Below are 14,898 nucleotides of genomic sequence, written 5' to 3'. Positions count from 1 at the left end.
TATACATCAACTTAATCCTTTGTAGAGTGTGTGTGGGTGTACATATCTGTCTAAGCATTTATTTAACTATGGTCTAGAAATAGAAATGTATAGAAGGCAAAAAGTAAATGGATGGGAAAAAAGTGTAATGGTGGGTAAAGAGATGTAAATTTGTTTGTAATGGACATTAAATGCCCCAATCCTACAAGTTGATCTAAGCATTCTTGAAATCAGTGTGAGTTTTGCTATTGACTTCAATGAGCGTGGGATCAAGCCCCTCCCGAACAAATACTTATGCTATTATGGAGCACCATTGAAGTCTGTTGGCAAGTTATGAAGTCTATGAAGAGCTCAGACACAATGGAGAGGGGGTCCACAGGGACCTAGTGGTGGCTTCCTGATCCTCAGCGACCTAGCCCAAGTGCAGTTTAGACCTGCATGGGAAGAGCTCAAGCAACTGGCATAAGCATCCTCAAGCACCTTATTCCGGTAGAAGATCAGGCATAGTGTAACTATGCTCTGCCATGCTCCTTCCCTCTGGAATGCCCTAACATCCCTCTTTTCCCTCCATTGGCAGCAGTATGAGGGGGCAGTTTTCTGCCAGCACTGAGTTCCCCTAACCAGATGGAATACTCCAATGGATACCTCCAGCTGCTATCATCTCTCTCTTCACAACTGCTTTGCTTTCTGAGAACATTCTTGCTATTAAAAATGTGCCCACCCAAAGGCATTCAAATAAGCAAATAAAAGGGGTTGTGAATGCTGGCAAAGTGAATTGGTGCATTCTGTTTATCTAGCACTACAATGGTAATGGCCAAACTACTACAAATGGCAGTAACACTATTTTAAGCCTAAGTAGTTTGGACCATTATTGTAGTATTTTTGTAGAGCAGTTTTAATTAAAAAGCAAAAAAACACTGTGTCTCCATCATCTGATGTAAATCAGTTTAGCGTCATTAATTTCAATGAAGCTGTGCTGATTTACACCAGATGAAGTTCCAGCCCACAACCCTTAAATATAATCCACATTTGATGTATAGCAAAAATGTTCCCTGCCATGTCTGCTTTTCAGACTGCTGTGCTGTGGAAGTTGGACATAGTTTTCTTTTAACTTTTAGAATTCTGTGTCTAGCAAAATTGGTACAGTTCATTTATAAAGGAGAAATGAGAAATGCTATGTGAAGACTGCAGTGGAATGTTCTATTATTTCATATATAACATTAATGACAAGGGCCCAATGTTAAAATTTGGGATCAGAGTGTTAGACTTGCCTACCTAAAGTTGGGCACCTCTATCTATAGTTAGACATCTAATAAATTAGTGACCTGGTTTTCTGAGGTGTCATGAAGTTTGAAAGTGTTCCAATCTGTGAAAACTAGCAGAAAGAAAAAGCATGTAGAAATGACAAAAATGGAACTCTGGAAAAACGCTTCAATTCTCATTCATGGAATTGATTGAAAGTGGCCTTCCAGATTAAAGGTCACATACTGCAACTAGCCAGTCAAATACAAACCAAACCAGTTTCCATATATGATCTAGTATATATTTCAAATGTCCTAAAAGGGTCCCATGATCTGCAATTTCAAAAAAGGTCAGTACTAAAGAACAAGAAGAGATTTTGAACATGAGTCCACAAAAAGAAAGAAATCATTACAAGCCTTCTCTAAATGGTCTCGTGCTATGTCTTGTCCTGAATCCAGACTGGCATTGATCATATAAATCAGGGATGGCCAACCTGTGGCTCTGGAGCCACATGCGGCTCTTCAGAAGTTAATCTGCAGCTCCTTGCATAGGCGCCAACTCCGGGGCTGGAGGGAGCTACAGGTGCCAACTTCCGAATGTGCTACAGGGTGCTTACTGCTCAACCCCTGCCTCTGCCCCAAGCCCCAGCCCCACTCCACCCCTTCTTCCAAGGCCCCCGCCCCTTCCCCTGAGTCTGCTGTGCCCTGGCTCCTCCTCTCTCCCCTCCCCCCCCCCAGCCTCCTGCACACCACAAAACAGCTGACTGCGGCGGGCAGGAGGTGCCGGGATGGAGGGTTAGGTGCTGATCAGTGGTGCTGCTGGCGGGAGAGAGCTGATGGGGGGCTGCCGACGTGTTACTGTGGCTCTTTGGCAATGCACATTGGTAAATTCTGGCTCCTTCTCAGGCTGGCCACCCCTGATTTAAATTGTGGTTCCAAAGATAAGATTGAAGATACATAGCCACTACAGTTGGAACAATATTGTCAAGAAATGAGAAATGTGTGATACAACTATATTTTAAAGAGTAATTCAGTGACATATGGATGGTTTCTTCCATAAGGGTGTACTATTGTTATTTAAAGGGAGGATGGAACCTGACTACTAAACAGCATGACAGAAATAGTAATAATTTTGAATCATTTGACGTGACTAGTGTCTAAAATGTTCTGGATGAGGTTACAGTGATTCTAAAGGCAATCTGTAACTGACATTGATCAGTATCAATATCAGTGTGATGTAAGTGGTAGTATCTAATTATTCAAGGACAAGACAACTTTTATATGACCCATAAATATTAACGCTGACTATGCCTATCTAAAGAGGACTTTAAGAATGACACTAAACTAGGTGCCACAATGTGTTCTCAGAGATGCCAAAGTCAATTTGGAAGACGTAAAGTGTAACTCCTTTTAACTAGTAGTCAGTGGTTAATTCACCTTTGCAAATTGCTCCCGGGAATTATGACAGATTGTTAATAAGGAGAATTAATTCACAGGACTCCTGAGTAAACCAAAATCAGCTTGGTTCAAATACAGATTAGGCTAATGATTTAACAAAAACAGCCAAAAAGCAACACTACTAAACGAAAAAAAATATTGTCAAAGAATAAATGATATAAGATGGCATAGGCAGAATGCTAGCAGCCCAAGAATCTCAGCTACATCCCTCATTAGAAGCCAAGTATCACAATTGTTTTCAGTCAACAAATGTTTCTGTTCCCAGTTCTTCCAAAGACTGTCTCAACTGCCGTGGAAAACCCCATCTGAATTCAGCCTCTTTTCCATCTAGAAATGTCAGAGTCCAGCATAACAAACAGCATCCTAAGGTCTCAGCAGGCCCTCCTCTGTGTTTTATAACCTCTAAACTTCAGCAGTGTGGAATATTTCAGCCTGCCCCTATAATAAAGCTCTCAGATCTTTTGGCTCAGCCCTTCCTAGCCAAATGCCTGACTCAGGTCTTCCTAACTGCCCATGCAGTTTTAAGCCACTTCTCCAACACAAATGCTCCTGGCTGCTCTGAAGCTCAGCTCTTACAGCATAACAGCAGCATAACAGCTGCTGCCAAGTGTTTGAAAAACTCTGATGCTGAGATTTAGTCTAAATATTGTTTTTAATGTATTGTTAATCTGCTGTCTTCAAAGTTTTAACCTTTAAGGTTACATTTTCAGACAACTACACAACTGGCCAGAGGTTTTTGAATCCCCTCCCTCCCCCCTGCTCTCCCCCCCATCCCTTACTCTCTTTCTCTCTGTGTGTCTCTCTGGGATGTCACAGGGTGACTCTGGCCCTTTCAAAGACAAGGTCAGTGCACTTGTGTCTGGTCAGCTGACCCCCAGTTGGTCTTAAAAGAGGGCATCTGGGCCCTAAAGGGTGGGCGAGGCAGAGCTGCCTTAGTGCACGGACATGGACAGTCAGGAAAAGGGGCAAGTGAGAACTGCCTGGGAGTGAGAGATTGGCAGGTGAGAGCTGCCAGAAAGCAGGACGTCCCAGAAGGAAGTGGTAGGAGGTTCTAGGGAGAGTGCTGGAGGCAGCAGAGCAGCAAGAGAGGGGTTTGCTGGCTGATTTCCCCAAGCCAGAAAGCCTTGGCTGGAGAGGGCTGAAGACCAGAGAGCAGCAGAGGGAGTTGCCTGCAGATTTCTAAGATGGAGAGCCATAGTTGAAGGCAGGAGAGCAGAAGGGGGGCTTACTTGCTGACATCTCCACACTGGAGAGCTGGAGCCAGGGGAGCCATGGAAATACCCACCTGTTGGCCTGTCTGGGACAAGGGAGGTTAACGGAACAGAGGAAATGGTGGATGCCCTGGTGAAGATGAACTCCCAGCAGAGAGGCCTTTGGGTTCTCGGTGGGAAGAGCGGGGTTGCACTCCAGCTGGGAGGTATAAGGGCTGGGGCGGCTGTCCTGGCAGAAAGTTACAGGAGAGGACTGATAAAGAGCCTTGGTGTGGTAGAAGACACCATAGCACAGTATGTGAGGCATTGAATGACTAGAGGATGTGAGATTTCAAGGATTGTAGACACTGAGGGGTCATAAATGGATTATGTGTTGGGACTGTTGTTATGGACTACTTGCACTATGTTTTTGTAATAAACTGCCCCCAAAGAGGAGTATTGCTAGTCAGCTTCATGTAAGGTTTCTTACTGGGAACTGTGAAGGAGGGAAACCGAGGCAGGTCCATCTGTTGTACTTCAGCCTGACACTGGAGGGCTCCCAGGACAGAGCCACCCTATGACATGGGAATACACCAGTTTTGCATACAGAAGGCAGGGCTTGGGCTGGGGCCAGGAATGGGGCCATGGCTGGAGGGTAGGGGCAATTGCCCAGGGGTCCGGGTGATTTAAAAGGGCCCGGGGGCCCCCAGCCACTGCCGCTGCCATGGTAGCTGTGGCGGTGGCTGGTGTCAAGAGCAGAAGCTGTGGTCAGCACCCAAGGCTGAGGGGCAGGGCTGTGACTGGGGGCAGGGCTGGATCAGGGCTGGGTGGTGCTCCCTGCCTGGCCCCCATGGGGCCTGGCCCAGACCCCACCGTGCCCCCACAAACATTCCGCTGCACCTCCCTAGAGGGGCATGTCCCACAGTTTGCAGACCTCTGATTTAACATCTCTGTGCCTCAGTTTCTCCATCTCTAAAATGGGGATGCTACTATTTACCAGGAGTTTGTAACTGTAATCAATTACAATTTTTTACAAATCCTTTGAAATCCCTAGTTGGAATAGCTGTCCATCCTGTTTCAGCTTGTGGCCTGAAACATGGCTTCTTTGAAGTCATCTCTTCCCATCAAGAGAAGAAAATATTATGTTTGTGCAGAGAAAATATAATGTGGAATTATTTTCCTTTCTATACAAAACAGTGTAAATCCCTTGAGGGTAGAGTGGGCAGCCTAATTTAGCCCTTTATGATCTAATGCATCTATTTACTGCTCCTGTTTATCATATTGATAATGATACGTAAATAATGGTCACAGAGCAAACTTTCAGGTGGGAATTCATTCACACTTAAAATTTAGCTAAAATGTCTAATGGTATTTAAAGCCACTGTATTTAATCTGTATCTGCTACAAGGATCAGTGCTTCCCACTCTAGAAAAGGAACTGGAAGATAAACTCTGTGGTATGAAACATGTTGGCTGCAATTTTTATTTTTTAACCTTTTTATTTTTGCTACAGGTATAAAGAAGACACAATAGTCAAAACAAAATCTCACACTAATATTCCACTGAAATAGAATTGTCTCAGTGAGAGTGAGGGATGCAGTACAGTTCGTGATGCATAACTGTATTTTCTCTGTTATTCCATCCTCTGCATTCTGGTTATAGGTCTGATTTGCACTACCACTGTATATTTATTTCTAAATAATGGTAAAATATGCTGATCCCTGTCAGGCCTGCTGATGGCGGGGCAATTGCCCAGGGGTCCGGGTGATTTAAAAGGGCCCGGGGCCCCCAGCCACTGCCGCTGCCATGTAGCTGTGGCGGTGGCTGGGAGCCCTGGGCCCTTTTAAATCAACTGGGCGGGCTGCAGGGCTCCTAGGCGCGTGCAGGGTGGTACCGGCAGCGGCGAAGGCAGCCGGGCGGGCACGTGGAAGCCCTGGCCGTGCTGGACGAGCGCGTCCAGCGGTGCAACCAGCAGTTTGCTGGACACCAACAGCAGAGCCGGCAGCAGCTCACTGGGCAACAGCCGCCGCTCTGCGCCCATGTGGTGACGCCACGCCAGGCCTGGGGACCTATGGACTGTTCTGCTTTGGGGCCCGGAATTGCTGTCGGTGGGCTTGATCCCTGTGCACTGATGGGTTGATTAATCCAAACAGTTAACCAATCAAAATGCAGAGGTTTGCAAAATAATCTGATTTCTGAATAACACTGCCTGTGAAATTGCAAATCTTTAGGCTGATTGGGTTCTGTGATTCCTCTGCTTTAATTGACTCCATTGCTCACCATTTTCAAAATAAAGACACTTCCTAATCTTCCCTCTCCCTTCAGCTACAGGAAAATAACGAAGCAAAATAATACTTCACAATATACACACAGAAAAAAGTGCCAAAGTGCTTAAAAGGGAAAGTGCTTCTAAAAACATTAGTTAATCTAATTTTTTTAAACTCATATCATGCCTTCCTTGTTCCCGACCTCCCTCTTTTTCTTCCCCTCTAAATATCAGCTAGGTTTATATTCTCCGAATTGATCACATGATTTGTCTTCACATTGCTGACATTGTAACAGCCAGCCCCTCGTTCCCAATTCAGTTTTGAAATGCAATATAAGCAAAAATGTATTTTAGTTACTGTGGAGGGAAAAGCCTTCTCATCTGTAAAAGGGATGGGGTATGAGGGAAGGTGTAAAAGGAAGGAGAGGGAGGGAGGTATTTGTTTTGTTTTTATTTTTTTTTTCCTTTTTCAAGATCAGTTTACTTTTCAACCCTTTGCCCCTGTAGGGTTTTATTCCCCCCCCCTTAAAAATATGGTCACTCATCTATACATATTTTACTATAATAGTAACTTGAGGGTGTTTTCTGTGTTTTTTTATTATTATTTCCGTTTTATAAAATGATACTTCTTTCAAACTGCTCTGAGGTGTGGAACGTTACAGGTAGTTCTAGGGGAGACGCATTATGGATAGGGCTTAGATGAGGAGGTAATATGCCACTTACAAGGTGTAGCATTGCCAATGCCAAGCATTCTTGAATCAACCCAAAAAAGTATGAGGTTGGCTAAAAATCAGGAGACTTTAAAAAATAAGAAATGTTACTTCAGGTTTTTGAGCCTTTAGGGTTCATGTTTTCAAGTCTTTATAAACAGAACCTCCCCGTCTTTCTTTCTTTTTCCTTTTTTTTTTTTTTTAAAGGTAAGCTGCGATTCTCCCACATTGACCTATTCCAGGGAGCTGGGGCTTTAATAAAATCACCAAATATTGCGAGACTCTTGATAAAATTGTGAGAGTTGGCAACAATGCACACGTCACTGCAATTTAGCATGTCGGTCACCGTTACATTTGTGGGGGTGGGGGGTGTTTGCATGTGCACATGTGAATATAAACTGTATATGTGTGTTTGTGTTTGTCATATAATTTATATTTTAATAGAATTCCTAAAGTGTTTAACCAGTGAAAGATAACTTGGTTGCTTATTTGGTATTATTATTAGGCATAGTATCATTCTGTTTCCCTATTGTATTTCTGGTTCCACGTATTTATTTTATGGCAGGTTTATTATGAGCTATTTATAGTGAAATGGAACCGGGTATGTCTGAATTTATAACTTGGTGTTCATCTTCCATACATTAAAGGCAAAAATCAGCTGCATGTGTATGGCAGAGATATGCCCTCTTGAACTGCTCCAGTGGGAGGTTTCTCTTGCCTTGGAACTTTCATAAATCATTGGCCCTGGTTCTCTACAGGGTTGCACCTTTTGTAGTCATTTATACCTTTGTACAGTGGGTGTAAACTGCTGCAAAATCAGAATTCTCTACTCCCTCACTGTGATGGTGTTCACTTTACAGAGGGGTGAATGAGGTGCAAGGAAGTGGAGAAACAGGCTCCTTGAGTTTGCACTCTATTCATGTATCTTCCTGGAGCTGGGCAAATGCATGGGATTGTTTGTGCTTGTCCACGAACTGAGTTGCAATGGGTTAACTGAAGGTGTGATTTTTAAAGCCAGTTTAGCTAAACTGATGCAAAAGACTGTATGGACATTCTGATTTTGGTTTAAACCAGGCATATTTTGAGTTAGCCTAAGGTCTGATCTACCCTGGGAATTTACATGAGAAAAATCTACCCCCCCCCGAGGAGTAACTATATTGAATTAACCCCCAGTGTAGACAGCACTAGGTTGACAGAAGAATTCTTTCATCAACCTCCCACTCAGGGAGGTGGATTATCTACGCCAACAGGAGAATCCCTCCAATTGGCATAGGTAGTGTCTACACTGAAACGCTACAATGGTGCAGCTGTGCCACTGTAGTGTTTTAGGTGTAGACAAGCCCTAAGTCGATTGGAAACAGGTTTAAGCTAAACCAAAATAAGCTGCTTGTAAACCAAAATAAATGTGTCCATAGAGGTGTTTGCAAGGGTTTAACTAAACCTGTTTTATTAAACAGGTGCAAGTTTGTGTGTAGACAGGGCCTTTGTTTGAAGTTTATAATGCTTTTGCTGCACCTGTGTTTTGTGTCCCCTTCCTGAGAGTATTCTAGCAAACAAGTTACCAGCAGGAATGTTTGCCAAAACTGCCATTTTAAACTAGTACTCTGGAGTATTAATAAAAAGTGATTTTCAAATTTGAATTCTTGAGTGTTCACATTCTAACCCATTCTAAGGATTATGCTCAGCCAATCAAGGAATAAAGCATGTACCAGGTGACCTATTAATTAAAAAAGCTTGAAGTTAGAGCTTCAAGCAAAAATCCTTCTTAGAGCTTGTTGGAAAATTTCCAGAAAAACATTCTCCATTTTCAACCAACCTCACTCATAGTGACCAAGTTGCAAACAGTCTTCAGGCTGGAATATATGTCTCTGCATACAACATTTGCTGAATATTTTTGAGCAGTGAACACATATGTAGAAATCATGTTCTGTTCAGTCAACTTCCTAAATCAGGCCACAGTCCTGAAAACACTTGTGCATGAGAGTAACGTCCTGCACATGAGCAGTCCCATTGAATTAAATGGGTCTACGCATGGATGGAGAGATAAGCACATGCATGAGAATTTGCAGGGTTGAGGCCTTAATGGGCTATATTTGACAAGTAGATTGTCAGCTCTGAATAGCTTGCAGAGCTCTGCGTCTAACCCTGTTATAATTTCTTGGCTCTGTATTATTTGGAGCACCCACAGTTTTTGGATATCGGGAACCACAAGCTGTTCTGTTAAAGTAGTGAGTTTAATTGAGGCTGTTTCTTTTCTTTTATCTTAGCAACAAGAGCAAGACCCAACTAATTTATACATCTCAAATTTACCCATTTCCATGGATGAGCAGGAATTGGAGAATATGCTGAAACCCTTCGGACATGTCATTTCCACCAGAATATTAAGAGATGCTAATGGAGTCAGCAGAGGAGTCGGCTTTGCCAGGTGAAACCCTTGGTCTATTTGATTTATTCTGGTGGGAGGCAGGTTGGGGGTTTTTTTGGCTTTGGTTTTTTGCAAATGCTGTTTCCTCGGTAGCTCTGAAGCCTCATAGCTATGGAATATGCAGAACAGTCAGGAAACCACATCTTGATCAGATTAAGTGTCTGTACTTTTTGCAAATAGGAGTTCATCCCATTGGTCCAAATATTAGTTCATTACACTTTTATATAGGAAATAAAATCGCTAGCAATAGTGAACTGTCCACGCATAATCAAGTTTAGATAATAAATGTCCTACAGCTGAATGCATTCAGAGATTTAGCAAAGCCGTTCTAACAAGAAATAGTAAATTTATCAGCAGGAAGAGCAGAGGAAGTGTATCTGGAGAACACAAGTTGCTTGAAAGCCCCAAGGATTCCAAGCTCCTGAGAGGAGGTCAGGAGAAAGATTTAGATTTAAGAAACCCTGGCTGGTATGATGTTTTAGACAGACTAGAGTAGACCTTGTGTCATTGTCATGACAGAAGGAAGCATTTTCATGTTAACTAGAAGGAAATGCTTATATAAAGCTTCCTCAGCTAGAAACCCTGTTAAATGTAGTAGGTTTCTTTAAAAAATAATAGTAGTAAAGAATGGGATCTGTACATAGAAGGGGACAGAAGAGGTAAGTGGAAGAAGGAGCAACTTCTGTATCCACTTACACTGTAAATAAATGTCTCCCGCTTCAAAAGAAAAGCAGATATCACTTAGCTTTACAGAGCATTCATGAGACTGTACTTTTGAACAGCAAGCAAAATTATGACTGAGTTATTTTGTGTATTCCTCTGGAATACACTATATCTTGGTATATCATGACACTTCTCCCAGTACCATAATACCATTGAGTAAAGTAGGGTTACTGTGTGATAATGAGGCAGCTTGTAAGATAACTGGCATTGTAATGTTACCTTTCTCCTTGATATACAAGATCATCATATTCAAGGAAATGTTAAGATATTACAGTCTGAATTCAAACGGTAAAAGACAAACCGATTAGGGTGAAAGATAACACACCATTCTATACGCACCATCTATGTCCTTGCCTACAGACAGCCCCGCAACCTGAAGCAAATACTCACCAACAACCACATACCACACAACAGAACCACTAACCCAGGAACTTATCCTTGCAACAAAGCCCGTTGCCAATTGTGCCCACATATCTATTCAGGGGACACCATCACAGGGCCTAATAACATCAGCCACACTATCAGAGGCTCGTTCACCTGCACATCCACCAATGTGATATATGCCATCATGTGCCAGCAATGCCCCTCTGCCATGTACATTGGTCAAACTGGACAGTCTCTACGTAAAAGAATAAATGGACACAAATCAGATGTCAAGAATTATAACATTCATAAACCAGTCGGAGAACACTTCAATCTCTCTGGTCACGCAATCACAGACATGAAGGTCGCTATCTTAAAACAAAAAAACTTCAAATCCAGACTCCAGCGAGAAACTGCTGAATTGGAATTCATTTGCAAATTGGTTACTATTAATTTAGGCTTAAATAGAGACTGGGAGTGGCTAAGTCATTATGCAAGGTAGCCTGTTTCCTCTTGTTTTTTCCTACCCCCCCCCCCAGATATTCTGGTTTAACTTGGATTTAAACTTGGAGAGTGGTCAGTTTAGATGAGCTATTACCAGCAGGAGAGTGAGTTTGTGTGTGTATGGGGGTGGGGGGGAAGTGAGAAAACCTGGATCTATGCAGGAAATAGCCCGACTTGATTATGTAAAGAGTTGTCACTTTGGATGGGCTAGCACCAGCAGGAGAGTGAATTTGTGTGGGGGGGTGGAGGGTGAGAAAACCTGGATTTGTGCTGGAAATGGCCCACCTGTTGATCACTTTAGATAAGCTATTACCAGCAGGACAGTGGGGTGGGAGGAGGTATTGTTTCATATTCTCTGTGTGTATATAAAGTCTGCTGCAGTTTCCACGGTACACATCTGATGAAGTGAGCTGTGGCTCACGAAAGCTCATGCTCAAATAAATTGGTTAGTCTCTAAGGTGCCACAAGTACTCCTTTTCTTTTTATGTTAACAATGTTAACTTGACTCTCTGAACTCACTACCTGCAGCTCAGCATTATCAGATGATAAACATTGCATTGTAAAAGTTGCCTGTGTTCATGGATATGTATTTAACTGATAACATTTTTTTTAACTCAGTGTTAATGCAACACGAAGGTCGTGTATTTAAGCACACAAAAACAGGAAGGGTAAAATCCTGGCTCCATTGAAGTCCATGACAAAATTCCCATTCATTTGAATGAAGCCAGGATTTCTCAGAGCCACAATCGAATGCTGAATCTTCACTTTGCCCTTGGGCACTAGAATTTACAATCCAATCTTTAATGACATGATATTTCTCTTGTAACAAGGCACTGTTCAGTTTCTTTGTACAGTGTGTATGTCACTGTATATAGATGAGGCGCTTTATGGTTGCCTAGAAGCATGTGGGGGTGAAGGCTAGTACATCTATAGTGTGGAAAAGAGAAAGGCAACAAAAATATTTCGGGAAATGGAACAGGTTCCATATGTGGAGAGATTTAAAAGACTGGAACTGTTCAGTTTAGGAAAGAAATGGCTAAAGGAGCATATGATAGAGGTCTGCAAAATCATGAGTGGTATGCAGAAAGTGAATAGGGAAGCGTTATTTACCCCTCCACATAACACCAGAACTGGGGTCAACCGATGAAATGAATAGTCAGCAGGTTTAAAGCAAACAAAAGGAAGTACTTCACCCAACACAGATACAATCATTCAAGCTCATTGTGATGGGACATTGTGAAGGCCAAAAGTATAACTGAGTTTAACAAAGAACTAGATAAATTCATGGAAGATAGGTCCATCAGTTACCCACAGGACAGTGGGTTTGGGGGGGAGAACTTGGATTTGTGCTGGAAATGGCCCACCTTGATTATCATACACATTGTAAGGAGAGTGATCACTTAAGATAAGCTATTACCAGCAGGAGAGTGGGGTGGGGGGAGAGAAAACCTTTTGTAATGATGAACACCCATTTTTTCGTGGTCTGTGTGTATAAAAACATCTTCTGTATTTTCCACAGTATGCATCCTATGAAGTGAGCTGTAGCTCACGAAAGCTTATGCTCAAATAAATTGGTTAGTCTCTAAGGTACCACAAGTACTCCTTTTCTTTTTGCGAATACAGACTAACACGGCTGTTACTCTGAAACCTATTAGCCAAGATGTAGCCCCATGATTGAGGGACATAACTCCATTTTCCTTGTGTCCCTAAACCTCCAACTGCCAGAAGCTGAGACTGGATGACAGGGGATGGATGGGGATGGACTGGGGATGACTCAGAATTGCCCTGTTCTGTTCAGTCCCTCCAAAGTATCTGGCATTGGCCAGTATCAGACAGGATACTGACCTATATGGACCATTGGTCTGATACAGTATGGCTGTTCGTATGTTCAGTTCAAGCCCTAACAGATATCTGACACACCTGCATGTTGGAAAACTCTATGGAGTGAGGTTATCTCTTCTAAGTCCCTGGCCCTACATTCATTACCACTTTTGCAGCCTCTTTGCACGGTTCAGCCATACCATTTTCCTGTCAGAGAGCCTTTTGCACAAAGGGAGAAAGGGGCAGGATTTGCCCTACAGTAGGAAATCAGACTATTCTGAAGTCAAAATGTGTAACTATAAATGCTGCTATTAGTCATGAAAGTATCACTCTTTAAAAATCCGGTCGCTTTATTTAATTGTACCACACAGCACTCTGGGATTGTAACAGGGCACAAGTTCTTTGCATGCACCTCTCACGGAAACGCAGCCCTTTCAAAAGAAGAAAAGCTGGTTGTTTCCAGCCATACCTGACTTTAGGCTCAGTTGGAGGGAAAGCAAGAACTAGGAATTAGCTGCTGTGGGTTACTCTACAGCAGCCGGCAGAAGGACACATTGCCAGGGGAAGAACTATGAGCTGTGGTTGGATCTCTGGAGTGGGACAAGTGGGACTCCCTGTGTAGTGAGAGCTAGGGCAGGGACCAAAAATAAAACTGATCCAAGGATGTCTGTGAAGTACTGAGGAGCCCAGATACAAGGGTGATGGATTGCATAACTTTTGTGTTAAATTAATTACAAACAAGACCCCAGAAAGGGAGATTTTAATCTGAAACACCCGTTGTGTGGTGTGCAGTTACCCTAGCAACACATAAGAGGAAGAAACTGAGGCATGGTGGCATACCTCAAGGGGAAAGATACATCAGTCGTGTTACAGTGTCAAATCCTGATCCGACTGATGTCAATGTTAAAACACCCCATTAAATCAATGAGACAAAAATTGGGCCCTAAAATCCTCTAGTAAAAACTCTTAGGATATTTTTGTTGAAAAGTAGCAGCTCTTCAGATGTAGTCATGTAGATGGGTCCTTTCGTAACCTACTCTACGGTGTTTTTTTTTAATAAATACCCTAGTTAAATGTTCTATTCTGCACTGTAAATTACACTGCATAGTGAGCCTTTTTCGAAAGATGTTTTTAAATGGTAAGTACAAAAAAGGGTTAGAAGCCACTAACTTTTTTTTTATTGTGTTTGCTCTCTCGTAACTTAAAACGACCTTGCAAGATTCAGCCCCAAGCAACATTTTACAGCAAAGTCATAAACCTCCAAAAAGAGAAATTTATGTTGGAAATGCAGACAGTCAGACACTCAACCATTGCAGTGCTAGCAGGTGCCAGTATAATACTGAACCTGCAAGTGAGAAGACAGTAGCATAAATCAGCCGAGGTCTGGCTAGAAATAACGGTGTGTTCATTCCATCCATTTCCCTTTTCCAGTAACATGAGAGAATTTGTCCAACATAAACTGTCTTAAAATAATGTTATGGTGCTGTTCACAGAGGATGACCAAAGTTAAGAACTTCACAATTATGTTTCTCCCTCACCTGAGAGAAAGAAGAACATTGAGAAAGCACTTTGCCTTCTTTTTTTTGTGACTAGATGTTTTGGGTTTGGGGGTCTGGTGTTACTTTTGTGGCATGGTTGATATGCTTTTAATTATGTTTTTAATTGAGTGAATTTCTTTGCATGTGTTTGTGGTTTTTTAATTAAAATAATCTGATGTTTATTGCCTTTGTTACACTTTACATTTAGTCTTCGGGAATCGTATTTGACTAGATGCCTGAAATTTACTTCATGGACTAAAAAAAGCAGCATGGAACATGGGCAGCAACATAGTAGGCCTCATCAGGGTCTTGTCTCATTTATAATAGTTTTACACTGACTTTAAGGGAAATAGAATTGCTCCTGATTTACACTGGCCTAGTGAGATGAGAATCAGGCCCTCAGTCTGCTTTCTCAAATATAGTGGTGTGTAATAAAAGGGCCGCTCATAGCATCTCACTAGTGTGCTGCACATGGATTTTGTGTGCTCATGTGATAAACAAGTTCCTTTAATTTAAGCAATACAGATTCCAGCCAAACAGTGAAGCCTCCCTAGATTTACCTCTTACCAATAGACAGGCTGTTTGGTACAAGGGAACACAAGCTAGCTGAGTTAGCCATAGGAAGAAATGGCTTCACAGAATGCAGCCATAGCAGGGTATTACATTTCAAGAAAGCAAATT

The 14,898-nt window shown here is 42.4% G+C and overlaps 1 protein-coding gene across 4 annotated transcripts in view; it reads left to right on the top strand.

Annotated features, from left to right (window-relative positions):
* Positions 1-14,898, top strand: part of LOC125631634 (RNA-binding motif, single-stranded-interacting protein 3) — a 1,082,196-nt gene that overhangs the window by 898,316 nt on the left and 168,982 nt on the right. For all 4 annotated transcript variants that reach the window (XM_048838637.2, XM_075125723.1, XM_048838640.2 and 1 more), the window contains one exon: positions 9,111-9,268. In XM_048838637.2, the coding sequence (XP_048694594.2) occupies positions 9,111-9,268 (158 nt within the window). The remainder of the gene's footprint in view (positions 1-9,110; positions 9,269-14,898) is intronic.

The sequence above is a fragment of the Caretta caretta genome, chromosome 2, assembly GCF_965140235.1.
Source record: "Caretta caretta isolate rCarCar2 chromosome 2, rCarCar1.hap1, whole genome shotgun sequence".
NCBI lineage: Eukaryota > Metazoa > Chordata > Testudines > Cheloniidae > Caretta > Caretta caretta.
This window is presented reverse-complemented; position numbering and strand designations above follow the sequence as displayed.